The 14,966-nt window shown below is 39.9% G+C and overlaps 1 protein-coding gene across 1 annotated transcript in view; it reads right to left on the minus strand.

The window, feature by feature from the left end:
- LOC128366359 (eukaryotic translation initiation factor 3 subunit H) overlaps positions 1-14,966 on the minus strand; it is a 62,984-nt gene that overhangs the window by 12,635 nt on the left and 35,383 nt on the right. The window contains exons 4-5 of the mRNA XM_053327042.1: positions 8,329-8,428; positions 5,385-5,534 (exon numbers count right to left, since the gene is read on the minus strand). Coding sequence (XP_053183017.1) covers positions 5,385-5,534; positions 8,329-8,428 — 250 coding nt within the window. The remainder of the gene's footprint in view (positions 1-5,384; positions 5,535-8,328; positions 8,429-14,966) is intronic.

A 14,966-nucleotide genomic window follows, 5' to 3' on the forward strand; every position in this document is an offset into this window, starting at 1 on the left:
GTTAAACTATTCCTTTTAGGGTATTAGAAGACTGAAGCTTATTCCAGTGCAGCAACACATTAGTAGTTTTGCTTCTGTAATGACAATCAGAAATATAATGAAGAGGGGGGAACTATTATGGAATGATATCACTGAAGAACCACATATCAACTGAATAATGAAATCAAATTACAGGCCTAATTTAATGGCAGTGTATTTGCAACATGATTTCCTTACTATTCAGTTCTTAGCAAAGTGTGGCATGTAGGAGTACAAAATCTGTGGTCAGAGCACACATGAGAGTAGAAACTTCAGGGCTTAGCTACATGATTATGCATGTATTAAGCATCTATATATGTGTAAACAGACATCCACATCCTGAAGCCACTCATTATGATCACCATCATCATCATAGCTTGACATCCGGATGCCATCAACCCACGTTCGATGTGTAACAACTTAATTACATTTACATGCAAACACACAGAGATGAAGCCCCTCAAGCTCACAGAGACAAAGAGCAAACTAATGAAACCATGTGCATGCAGATAACTGTATGAACACTGCATACAACACTATAAATTGCAATTAAATGTAAGGGATCTAATAATCTACCAAAAATGGCTGTGCACAAATATCGCAAAAATGGTTTTCAATCATGTTCCCTTGTTTATTTTATTGTTGCAAAGTTAGGTTTAGCTGAAAACACAAAGCCAATTTTGAAATGAAATAAAAATATATCTTGTGAAGCGTATGATTTTCTGCAGCCCCAAAAGTCATTTCCATAGTTTAGGCTGCTTGAACCATTTCCAGTACCGCCGTGTTTGCCTGTGAAGCTTGTTGTGTGATCAGTTTGTCAACTGACTCCTCCACTGCAGTGTCAGAGCTGTAAATATGAAAACTGATGGCCCAGGACCAAATCTCGACATAACACTTCTCTACTGTGTCACTGCGACTGTGTCAAAATTGATTCTCACTGACGAAAGCCCATTTAAAACTATTTCATCAAGCAATATGGTCGCTAATTTGTGTGGTGTGCATGTATAATATATGCAAAGGGAAATCATTTACTCAGAGCGGGATCCTTCAAAACATCTGTTGTCAATGCATGTGGCAAGTGCACAGAAGTGTGTGTGTGTGTGTGTGTGTGTGTGTGTGTGTGTGTTTTGTTCAGGGTCTTTTTGTTCCTAAAGTTTGGGGCTTCGATGGAATTTATGGAAATAAATGGTAATATGATTAAATTAGTGACATATTTATCTGCACAGAGAAGGTTACTGTACTGGATGAGAATTTAAAGTAAATGAGTTATTGTTTCATAATTTCTTTAATTAACTGTGAACATGTTAGATTTATTACATGACTGGTAAGGTTGTATAAATAACCTGAATTAAACAGTATTTACAACTCAGATCAAGCAAAAGTGATTGATTAAACACTAAAATTATATAACTGTGATTATTTAAGCCTTGGCTGTATTTCCAGGCACTCAAAATTTAGAGGTTACCAGTTGCTGTAAAAAGATTGCATGAGGAATTATGTGTTTGGCACAACACAGTGTCTGCTCATACACACAAAAAGGTTAAATTATTCAGGCAGGTCAGCGAGTCCTCGGATCAATCCTGACCTAGAAATCAAAGTCTTTGGAGGGATTTTTCTATCATCCATCATCACGATCAACATTATCATCTGTGGTAAGAGCAAGCCTGTTTGCTGGAGTGAAAGTGCATTCACTCAGCCTTAGATGTAGATGACATTGACAAATGGGGCCGTAGATTTGAAAAGGAGACAAAAAGAAAAACATTAAATAAAACAGACTGTGGTTTACTTTTTTCAAAAGGGTGGAAATGAGGGGAAAAGGGTGGGGCTGTCAAGCAGAAGATGTGGAGAGACGGACGTTACAATCCAATACAAGGACAGCTGCACAGCAATCTGACAACTTCAGGAAATAATTTCATCTCGCCAGACATCCCATCAGCAGTCATGCTGGGAAACCTATGGGGAGGGCCGTGCTGCTTCAGCCCCATTTCAGGTCGCATCAAAACACAATGTTTCAACTTCAGAGGAGCCATTTGGAAAACTGAGCAATATGCAGAAAGTTGGGTAATTTCAGTCTATTTGACAATTTGTAGTGCAATGTTCAAATGATGCTCTTTGGAACAGGCCGATTAGCTATTATTTTTCAAGAATCTTCAAACGATAAGGGATTAAAATATTAAATGGTTTAAATCCAAACAGAAACTTCACCATTGAGACTACAATAAGGTTCAAACATAGAAGCAATCAAATGTGTCTGTGCTCCTACTTCGTCACAGCCCTAGAAGCCCCGCCCCTTTGCACTCATACATGGATCTGAGCAACTAGCTGTTCACTTGTTTATTCAAAGTTTATTAATATTCAACATCCAAACTGCACCAGTACTACACCTGTCAAGTGTGAAGTGGATTGGATGAACGGTTCTCGAGAAACGTGAAGCACATACATGTAGACAGAGAGATGACTGTTAGTGCTAGGGGTTGGCTGGCTGAATTCCATGCATACATTAATAATAATAAAGTAATACATTTAATTAGTACTGCACTTTTCACTCATAATGAACCTCAAAGTGCTACAGTATTAATAACACAGAACATAAAACATAAAGAGAGTAGTAATAAGAGTTAAGATGAAAAAGCCTTTATGAACAGAAATGTTTTCAGGCCTTCTTTGAAAGAGTCTGGGGTCTGTGCTACCCTCAGATGGTTAGGAAGGCTGCTCCACAAGCGTGTTTCAGCAGAGCAGAAGGCTCGATCCCCCATGGTGCAGAACTTAGTACTGGGGGCCCAAAGGATCAAGCTGCTGGCAGATCTGAGGGTGCCGGTGGAAGTTTGTGGTTGGAGTCTTCATTAAATTCATGGCTTACTTATGTTAAAGGACACAGATGAGGAGAACAACAACAACTCCCGGCATGTAGTCTATAAGTAAGCACAGTGTGTTTTGTGCACTAACAGTGTGTAAATCAGCACTTTGAGTCATTATTGTGCTAATTTCTCCCACCTGCCCCTGGGAAGCGTTTTGATTAGCAGCTTCACAGCTGTTGCTCCACTTGCAGCAGTTTATCTCCATAAATGATTGCTGATAAATTCTCGTGAGACTGATGCTGAGAGCCTCAGAGATCTAAATATGAGACTTTAAGAGCTAAGCTGTGAGTTGATATGGTGGGGTGATATTTGTTCATATTGTACTCATTAGTGATGGAAGACAAAGTTTGATGGCAAGTCCTGTTTTGGGAGAATAAATATGCTTTGCTGTTTAGATGTGGCATTTACTGTACCTAGTTTTGGACTGGACATCCCAATCAAACATCCAGTAGAAACCCAAAGGTGCACCAAAAATGTCTAGGAACTAGAATATGTATGTGAACTGTGATATCTGTGGGGGTTACACATCTGAAGCAAAACAATAAATACATATTTGAGTTATTTTACCACTCTAAGATACACAATACAACCAGACATTTTCAGCAGGCACAAAAAAATGTCCCAGTTATTAATTTAGAGATGACCTGATATGAATCCCCAGTACATCTGGCACTACAGTCCTAGCAGGTTGAATTAAAGTTTAATTTTGAATCTTTACTATTATCCACAAAAATACTATGGAAATACCAAAAACAACAAATAATTTACCCAACTAACAAGAATTGTCTGTGGAGCTGCAGTCTCATATAGCTTATTCTTATGCTACATAGAAGGCCATTATACTTGAAAAAACCATTAAAAACACATAAAGGAGCCATAGTGTGACATATTCCTTCATTATAACAACATTGCAACAGTGAAGTTTATGTCTCTCAGCTCATTATTGTTTTTCCTCTTATGACACTGTAGGTTCAACCTAATCTGACCCTTTCCTTTATGAGTGCTGTCAGCTGTGTATTCAACCTGGTGATAATGATCCACGTCTGAAGCAGACATTGTTCATTTCTAATGATAATTTCTGCAGATCATGATAAACCGTAAAGCAAACAAACGGTCTGCACAGTAATCTATACCTGTTATAGAAAGGCTTTACCTTCAGGTGACCAAACATACAGTTGCAGTTATTAGTTTATGGTGTTTCAGAGAAAACTACACTGACTGAGCTCATTGTAATGAAGAAATATATCACCCAATGCAATGGTAGGGCTCTTTTATGTGTTTTTAATAGGCTTTGGAAGGCAGTGGCACAGAGGCATGAGCTTTGGCTGCACAAACTTTTCTTGTTATTAAGATATATTTTCTTCAAATTTTTTACTCATTTTCGTGAGATTTACCAAAAACTGAATTTTTAAGGACAATTTAAAAACAGCACTAGGAGCGAGTACAGTGGGTTAACATTATACAGAATACATCAATAGACCTCTGATTCTTTCCTCCAATCTGGTACATTTTAGAACAGTGTAGAAGACACAGACTAATGCCCAGGAGTTCCCTAATGTCAAATCAATTTTAATTTAGGAGTAGCTTTAACTCATGTCTGTGAAAGCAGCCTGCAGGTTTAACAAAATACCATGACATGCTTTTAAAGCGTGTAAGACACTTAAGAATGAAAAGCATTCTTGGGCAGATATGTATTCACATTGCAATGGTAACCACATGCAAATTCATCATTTTAAGGTGACACTTGGCTTAGAACTGGATGGTTTTGCTTGTGTGCGCAAACACCATGATGATATTATAATGTAATCACACGACAACCAATCAGACCTACGCCCTTTCAAGAAGTATAAAAGATTATTCATTTGCAACTTCTGTAAACAAGCTCCTTTAAACTGGTTGAATAGCTAATCAATTATCCTTTCACCAGTGACCTTGTTTATAGATAAACAAAAATCTTTGATTTTATTAGGGGATTGAAGGCAGTGTTTCCCCAAGGATTTGTTTCAGCAGCGGTGCTTTTGTGTGTGTGTGTGTGTGCAGAGCCCCTGACGCCAGCACCCGTATTTGCACACACCAGCAGTGGAATAACTTAAATCTACATTAGAATTGTTCCAGGTAGTTTTATTCATGCTCATCCAGTCATTTGCCTGTTAATTTACCAGACACCAGAAGCATTACAGTGTGGTAATTGCTCCGAGTGGCCAAATCAGTATCTAACCAGGTGATTCTGTAAGGGTGCAAGTGTATTTGCTGCAAGTCACCGTGAGAATACAAAATTTACAGCAAGACTGAAGGTCACAAGCTTTTATAGGAGGATGGATGTTGATAAACCCACACAATGCCCCCGCAAGAACATGCTACAAATATAGTAAATATGTGTCCCCTGCGAAAAACCTGTTGGCAAATAATCCAGATAACAGATTCACCTTTGTACACCAACATTCTTACAACCCGAGGAGTCTGGCCTTGGGCCCTCTTAGTAAATGACTGCATGAACTCATGTCTGACCTGCTGGAGAGGTTGAGCAGTTCGTGCTTATCGGCGACTGTGGACTTCTCCTCCAGGTCCCACAACAGGACACTGATGAGATGGGAGTTTTTGATGACAATAGGCACCTCTTCGAACATATGCTCAAAGCCGATGCTCGCCTTCTTCAAGCTGGAGGATGACAAACAAGACAAAGGCAAGAAAAAAGGTTATGTCAAAATTGTCTTCGCAATGATGTTTGACAGACGTGTAATAGAAGAATACAATGATTGTGCCATTTCACACAAGACATTTCATCATTACCTGTTTACATTCAATGCTTTTTTTCCAACCTTTCAACCCAACTGTCCAGCCCTGAGTGACATCCCTGCTCTTTTTATTGTGCTGACACGCAGCCACACATTTACACTACAACCAGAGGGAACATAATCCATCATTTTCTGTCTGACACATCAAGCGGTTTTGAGGGGACAGCTTGCCTGTTTTGTGCAGAATCTTCATGCATGACATGACATGCAAGAACAGGGAATCAGTTTTGGAAATGAGCCTGAAACAAACAAAACTTGTGCCCAGAAAAGCCAGGGTCTCGACTGATCCACAGCCATTTGTAAGTGAACAGGGAGTGGGGGTGGGGTTAACTGTTTAGTTTTAATGAAGCTCCATGCATTTAACTGTTCCCCCTCGGGTCTGCTTTTGATACGTTTCCACATTTGACGTCTTTTTGAAGTACATATAACCGCTTAAGTTGCACGGAACATTGTAGTGTTGCCATTTGGCTGGTACTTCTCAGTAAATTGCACCCCAGCCGCATAAAAGCAAAATGAATAATAATGTGATGCATGTTGCATTTTGATTATCTGAAAATGGTCTGATATGATAGGACGTCCATATTGCCAAGCTCGAGCAATGTAAGACGCAGCAGCCCTAAATGGCTTTTTTATGGGCTCTGCTGATAAGTGAGCAAAGCACCGACCGATTTTTAACCACCTCTTCTTGCTCCTCAGAGCTAAAAGCTGCATCTCTCTTTCTCTGACATGCGCCTGTTAACACAAAATGGAACTTCAAACTTTGCTTAATGTCTCACATAAATCCAATAGCATTGACTGACTGCCTTGGTTCAGCAGCCTGTCGCTTGCGCACAGTGCATGAGCTACAAACTAATGTCTGTATATGCCTAATGTTGGCTTGTTAGACGCTAGATGTGTTTGTTATGGGATCAATACGCTCGCTGCATTTAATCCACCATGTGCACTGCACCAGAAACAGAGATGCTTATATTATACGTGTCCGTGTGATGAATAGGGGCATGGAACATCATTTGACTCTGAAAAGGTAATTTTGAAAAAAATGTTGTTTTGTATTCCAAGTAGACCATCACCTCAGGCAAGTTTTAAGGGGAGGCTCAGAGGCAAAGGAAGTGGACAAATCATGCCTCGGGTCTGAATGGGGAGGACAAGATTGTGTGGACAACAGCGGTTTATAAAGGGAAATCTATTGTAGAATAATAATGCTGTTTCAAATACATATCAGCACAATTATCCCTCTACACGGCTGCAAAATATTTCCTGCATATTATGACCTTTTCAAATACTCACGAGCGATATAAAAAAAAGCATACAAGAAAATGGAAGGACAGCATATTCAAGGCAGGACAAATTGCTCGGCCCTGCTGGACTTTGGCACACTTAATGCCACGCTCTTTCCAAGTCGTGCCCTGCTGGATGAAGCCAAAAGGTTGACTCCACAGGCCGACTAATTTGATGCCTCAGATTGTGTGCTGAAGTGGAGGCTATTGACCACTGCCTCCATGGCCCAGCGGACTTGGAGGGCAGTTCAAAGGGAATGGGTCTATTCAGCACTCATCTAACCCTGCCTTTCATTTCAAAAAAAGCGTACAATATATGCGAGCTTATGTAACATCAAATACACCAACATGAAAGAGACGCTTTTCCCCGCACATTGTAGTGGAGGGGAAAAAAGATGAAACACTTTTGAAGTTTTGCATCTTTGGAAAGAAAGACACATTATTGATATTCAGACTTCTAGACTACGCTGAAAATAATGGGAAGGAGACAAGATTGTTGTAATGTGGTGATATTGTCCTTTCCTGCCCTGAGCTGCCCCCCCTTCAATCATTGGCTTATTGGGAACACTGATCGCTACAGATTGGAGGTGTAATAAATCATAGGAACTAATGAAAACCTGCAGAAATGAGAGGCATCCTGACTGTGGGCCAAACACACCGGGTCAATAACGGAGAGGCTGGCAACAGAGATGCACAGGTGGAGAAATACAGAGGAAATGGGGGAAAAAAGAGAAATGAAATGATGCTGTTAAATTGGCCATTCTCTCTGCAAATAAACTTGCTTTTAGTGGATTTAAAAAAACAACAAAAAAACCCCCCAAAAAACAAACCTGTATATGAATGTTTTAAATGGACAGAAATTTGATAACCTCTGGGACTTCATTGAGCAGTTACGCTTGCATTTGTCTGTGGATGTGGGTCCTCACGCGTGTGTTTATGCATGTACTAGTTTGTGTACTTGGACTACCCTGAACTGCCAGGGAAATGGTCCCCTCATTACATTCATTTTTAGCTGCAATTTAAAAGCAATTACGATAAGCCTTGGGGTCAAAAAAGCGTAAACATGGTACATTTGTTTGACGGGCAAGGGCGAACTGATAAATCATCATCATCAGCATCCATCTCCAACTGGTACTAAATGACTCCCCTGTGGATGCACGAGCCTATATTTGCATCTATTGAATAAGCAGAATCAAAAGAGCGAAAAGGCAGAATTGTTAATTATGTATTCCAGTAAGCTCCGCGAGCCCACATGTTCATATATGCACAAAGGCAAACGCAAGATTTGTTCATGAACGTCCGTATTGATGTGTGCAGGTGATCATGAAACTCATATGCACAGTGTCTTTAAATGTGTGTGTTTTGCTTTGAGCTACTCACGCCTCAGGTGTGAAATCTTTCTCTTTGCAGATCTCCATGAGTTTGGGGGTGAGCCTGTAGGCCTTGAGGGACAGGGAGCCTTGGGCCGTCTTTATTGGATCTAGAGGAAGAGATGAAAGAAGAGACAAATAATGTAAAAAAGACCTTTAAATCATACTCCCTTCACAAACAAACAAAAACACTTCTGGCATTCACTTGAATACATGTTTATATATCTGGAGGTCACATTTGTTAAAGTAATATCCTGCTGAACCTCTAGACACTTCCACACAATCACACTTGTATGTAAGTATGGTAACACTGTCCTCTATTGCTGCCCTCTTAGCATCTATTGAAGCAGGCAGGCTCAAGTGCCTTGCTCCAGGGCACCGTGAAGATAACTGAATGAGTTGCCAACGTTCATCGTTCAGTTTTTTTTTTTTTGGCCACCCACATTTTCCCAAGAGAGGTCAACAAGCTTCTTGTTACAAGCCTCCTTCTCCAGGCCTTGGGCATCTGCCTCCAACTGGCCATTTGAAGTCCAAAACTTGTTGTGTGTTAACTTGCTGCTGGTTATAAAAGTTACTCCCTCAAAGTTATGTTGCATGTATGTAAGAGAAAAAGACTGAATTTAATCCTGCAAACAGCCAAGGGTCACATTCTACAACAATGATTTTAATAGTAAAAATGATTTATTCAGTACTTGGAGTGAACATTTAAACACAATTGAATATATGAAACACTATATTGTCCCCTCGCTGCATTTAACAAATGTCTTTCTACATCTTACATACACACTGCTTAGACATGCGACAGTCAGTCACATGTAAATATTAATATGTAGATAAGTGCCATTAGTTAAAACATATTGCACAATTTTAAAACAACATACTGCACAACCCATCCATCCTAACAAAGTCCCTTGGCGGCTAAAGCTTCTATGGTTCATACTATGCCCTGAAGATGGTAACAGAAGAAAGCACAAATGAGTTTTTAAAACCATCGAGTCGTCACTTGGGTACTTTATATCATCTGCCAGAGGGTAAAATCTCGTACTCAGAGTGGAGGACATGGGGTGGATCAGCCTGTATTCGTTGTGTTTCTCTGAGCAGACTGTTCATATATGGATTGAAGGGACTGGTGCCCTTTCTTTCCTGTGACCTTCATGGAAAGATGAGCAAACCTAGATTTTACCATACCAGGTTAGGCTCTCAAAGACTGCCTGGTAGAACAGTTTCTGGTCAAGCCCATTCATTTTGAGTCTTCTCAATAATTACAACAAGCATAGACTGTGAACATGGGCTCGCCAGGTAAATGTGTTATCGACATGCACACTGAGATACTTATAAGACCGTACCTGATTAATGGGAGTCTAGTGGATAATGACTGGGCTGTGGTCACCTACTACCCTCAGGTCAAACACCATCTCTTCACTTTCCCTTCATTTCTTTTCATTTAAAATGAGTTGGTTGGCATCACATCAATGTCCAAAACTCTTTCTCTCAGAGAAGCTGGATGATGAATCATTGTCTCATTACAATAAAACTAAAGATAGCAGTGTCATTAGAGAATTTAGGTATGTAGTTATCCAAGTATATGCTCACTCTCTCATTTGCGTACAATGTGTAAAGTAATGGAGAGCTCACACAACCCAGGTTGGCGAACTGTTTGATTTGGGGTTAGAGATGGTATTGTTGACCTTTACAGGCTGGAATTTCTTCCAAATGTTTAAAGACTGTGTAAAGTGAATTCAGACATTTTCTTTTAAACACATTAAATGGGTCATAAATGTATTTCTAAAAAAGGTGTAAAAAGCATTTCATTTAGATTTGAATTGTGGAGCTAGGCTTCACAAACTGTGTTTCAAGATTTCTGTGTTCAGGATTTAGTGGGCGGGTCTGAAAATCACTGCTGCGTTACGTAATGCGGTGGTGATAAGCATAAACCCGCCCCTGCTGCTGTAGCTGTATGAATACATTCAGCGCACACTACTACTACTACAGTCTACAGTTAGCTGCCGAATTACTTTGATTGACAGGTGACACTTGGTAGGGGGCGGGGCTTCAGCAAACTCGGCGGGCACGCCCACGGCATTTGGGAGCAGAGACAGAGGCTGACTTTTTTTAATTATTCAAATTTGGCAGGGTGGTTAACAACACACTTTTTGTGGTATGTCAAACTCAAGTGGGTGCCGCTGTTAACAGTATTGTCAGTGCTCCTCCTCTGTCTATAAGCTTATTGAAAAGATCTAACAGTGGATTTAGATCTGCTTTGAGTAAGAAAACCATGTATTTTTCCAAGTATTGCATCACAAGTGAAGTTAAATCTATCCGTCTGTAATCATTGCTGTCAACAGGACATGTTTCTCAGGAAGTGGTGTAATAATAGTCTTTTTCTAGAAGGCAGGGACAGTGTGAGAGTCCAGTGACTGCTGGAAAATAGGGCACCATGCTGGAGTCAACGCCTCTGCAGAAGTCCTCAGCAGAAAAGCATACATGCCACCTGGGTGGCCTGTAGACTTTTCTGTGCAAGCCTGACAGAAGAGTGACTGGACCTTCAACAACCAGGCCACAGTTGGTCTGGTGCCAGAGTCACTTGAAACAGTCTGTCAGAGTGTTACAATCCTGAGGTAAAACTCATTCAGTTTGTTGGCTTTTTGAACATCATCCGTTTTGTGGTGAAATTTTGCTCTATCTTGTCCTGTTGCTGTCTCCACGCCCCCCATAACAATTGATTGAGTTCCTTTTGATTGAGAATTATGTAAATATTCCAATTAGTTCACATTAAGCATCCTTTTAGTGACTCTATGCTGTCTTCTGACCACAAAGTCACTGTTTTAACCTGTGTTATTCTGCATGTAAACAGTCTTATGTTGGCATTAGATGTGCTGTGTGTTGTGGTCAGAATGTGCCAGAGGTGGTCTGAGTGTAGCTGTGCTACATTTAACATTTATAATATTAATAATAATAATGACAAAACTTATTTATAGGACACTTTTCAAAAAGGTACACAAAGGCACTTTACACAAGTTAAAATGATCTTAGAAAAACAACACAAAGCATATAACACATATTAGGCACAAATTAAAAGCAGTTCTGAGTCGAGATTTGAACATAGATAGATCAGATGTGTTTGGGGAGAGAGATCCAGAGGGAGGGGGAAACTATGGGGCTGAGTGGTGGAGACAGGAGGTCAGCATCAGGAGAGCAGAGGCCTGGTTAACAACATTTTTTAATAATGTGTTTAAAATCTTGTTGTCTTGTCTCTGTTTTACACATAACATATTGATCAAAACCACGAAGGGATAGCTCAAGTTTGCAGTGGTTAAGGTCACCCAGAATAAAAAACAAGGGTCTCAGGTGTACGCTGCATTACCGCTGGGTGGGACGTAGATCACACAGATTATGTTTCCGAACTCATACTTACACAAAAAAAGTTCAACGTCAGAGTTACCAACTGTTTCTCTAACTGTGTATTGTTTGCATCAGTTATTATTCACAAATACACAGACTCCTCCACACCTGTCTTTCCCCTGTAGATTTGTTTCTGTCAACACAGATGAGTGAGAAACCCTTAACTTCAACCCAGGGTTTGGAATATCCATGTGGAGACAGTTTTCCTAGGTGTCTGTGAGCACCATGACACTTGATTCGTGATACTCAAAACATGCCCTGGCACTGATGCAGAGTTCCTCCATGTTGCTACTCAGTGACCTCCTGTTGCAAAGTATCATGGAGGGCAAAGGAGGTCTGTTTCTCCGTAGTCTGAGGCGCTGTCTTAATCCTTCTCGTCTGCCTCTTTGCTGACACCTGCATCATTCAGGTTTGCACGTTCACAGCTTCAGGCAGGTCTGTGATGGGGGTAAGTCCAGCTGAGCTTAGTGACAGCAGTGCCTCTCAGGTACAGGAGACTGATAGCTGTGTCGCCACACACACTGGGATTGTTTGGCATGTTTGGCACAGCAGGGAGTTGCGCAAAGTCGCCATAAAGGTCTTAACCTGATGTTTCTCTCACAAAATCAAACAAACAACTATTAAAAAAATCCAATGCAGTAGCACAATGGCACAGATAGCAACTGGAGCAGCACCACTGAAAGCTTTTTCTGTGAAAACTAAATACCACATTTCAAGATTCAAAGATTCAGTCATTTCACAAAGATGCTGTTGATCCGATGGTCTACTGGTGTGAAGAACAAAATCCCTTTGAAATTTTATTTGCTGGTAAGCAGAGCTAAATTTAACAACTAGATCTGCAAATGGAATTTGGCAGGCCATGACAACAGCACATATTAGGAGCTTAGCTTGTTTTCCTATTTATTAATGCCAACTTCATAGTCGCTATACAACATGTGTGGCTGTGATAATATAACTTGTTTGTCATCAATGGCAGGGCTTTCCACAAGGATATGTAGGAGCCAGTAAGACTTGGAAAAGTAGACAGCTAGGGGATTCTGTGGGCATGCCCCCCCAGTAAAACCTTTTTTGGTCATAGAAGCCAAAGTTTGATGGCCCCTGGCACATTCTAATGCCACTAATCCATCATACACACAGTTCTTAATTACTGCTTATTTTAATGAGTTTTCCAACCAGAGTAAACATGTAGTGAATTATTGTAAAGAATTAGTTCTACCTGTGCATTTTAACCAACAGTCTGTAAATAGCTATTTAAAACCATGCCTATTACTGTCTTATCACAACTTTTGTAATTAAGCTTTTGTAATTATAGCTTAATTTTCATTTATTTTTTAATTATTGACACCTTCATGTTAATGTATTGTTTACTAGAATCATAAATGTACTATTATTCAATAAAAATACACATGCCAGAAAAACTAAAAAACTAACAAAACTGAATCACTTGACTCAAATCATGTAAATCTACTGAATCTACTCAATTTCTAGTCATCTTAGTCATCATTTTCATCTTGACTATCATCCTGAGTGTCACATTTCTTCATATGACCCAGGCCTGTTATTCTGAATATACTGCCTATTTCATCCACGTCTGTAATAAGTCTTAGAGATGGTTCCAGTGTAAAACGCATTATGTAAATAAAGATCATTCATTCATTAAGCCCAGAAAATGATAGAATACTTTTTAATACTGTATAATCATGATGTTTCTGCCACTAGTGTTTTCTGAAGTAGCTCCACAAATAAGGATGTCCCCTGTCTGTGCAATCAATGTATTTCTTAATGTGTTTTGTAATAAATTATTTGGCTAATATTTGTCAAACACTGCAGACGTCTCTCCGCTCTCTACTCAGCAGGACACGGTCTCTCAGCTGAGCACACACACAAACACACACACACACATATAGAGCATGTGGGGGCAGGACTGACAGTTTCTCTATCATCGTGCTTGCATCGTTCTGAAGTGGAGCTCAGTGGTTGTAAACGTACACGTACAGTGAATCACAACTTGTTTATCAAAATTATTTTATTAGAATAAAAAAGTATTACGGTAAAATGGCCGGCTGGACTTAAATGAGTAGTTGTCTTTTTTTTTTACCGGCAGCCAGTGCTTACGGAAAACTCTGCAATGGAATACAGTAATGTGTCCATCCATTATGTACTGCCCACCATCACAGGTCAAAGTTATACTATATTGCTTCTAATACAGACATTGATTTCAATTCTATACATCATGGCCTGTTGTGGATTGCAATTTGTCCTGAATGCAAAAACGATAACAGTGTCCAGCAGTCAGTCTGTGTACAGAACTGGCTGTTTTTAATTTCATTCATCTTAAAAATGTCAATTCACTGTTTACAAAACATAACTGATTTGAACATTACATCGCTCCTCAGTGAAAAGAAGTAATAACTAAATGTATTGTTAAAAGCTTCTGGCTGCAGATGAGACACCATAAAAATCAATGAGGGAAGATAGAGTACCATCATATCTCTTGACTGATTTTGTCGATTCATTTATAATCATGCTGTCTCTCAATTTTTGGATTGGAAAAAAAACCCATTTATGTTGTCTGTGCAGGCTTACAAATATGAGCAAGATGGAAAGGAGTAGAGGAGCTACTGTCCTAGTCATTTGAAGACACAGCAAACTTTGGGTTCTTTAAAGCCAATCTGACAAACTGAAGTGTCAATATAAAGTAGCATTTAAAAAGATCAAATGTTTATTTCAAGCTATTTATTTCAATATTTCAAGCTACTGAGGAAAGCTTCTCTCGTCTAATTCTCTTCCACTTCCTGTTCATGCTACTTTCAAGAGAGAGAGAGTGTGAGTAGGAATATTGGCTCAGAGTGGACATGCTGACAGAGTGGACATGCTGAAAGCCACAAAACAGTTTACCAGATATTTTAGAGTGACTTATTCCCAGCCCAAAAGCCAAACTGTGAAAAGCCATTTGCCTACAGCACAGCCAATCCCAAATAAGATTGACAATTGACAGCCTATCTCAATTTTGTTGCCGGCCAATCCCCACTGAGACTGGGTGGTGACAGCTATATTTGACTGAGACAACTCTCGCAGGAAGCTTGCAGACTGAATTAAAAACTGTGAATTCCAATCCCTGTGTCATCTGGCCTGATCTGCTCAGAGATTCAGTACTTCATATTTCCTGCCAAAAGGAAAGGCTAGTGTGTACCACGTGACGCACACATTTACAAACGCTCTGTATGCATGTGGTCCGATGGTCAA

Source organism: Scomber japonicus, chromosome 10 (genome assembly GCF_027409825.1).
Source record: "Scomber japonicus isolate fScoJap1 chromosome 10, fScoJap1.pri, whole genome shotgun sequence".
Taxonomy (NCBI): Eukaryota; Metazoa; Chordata; class Actinopteri; order Scombriformes; family Scombridae; genus Scomber; species Scomber japonicus.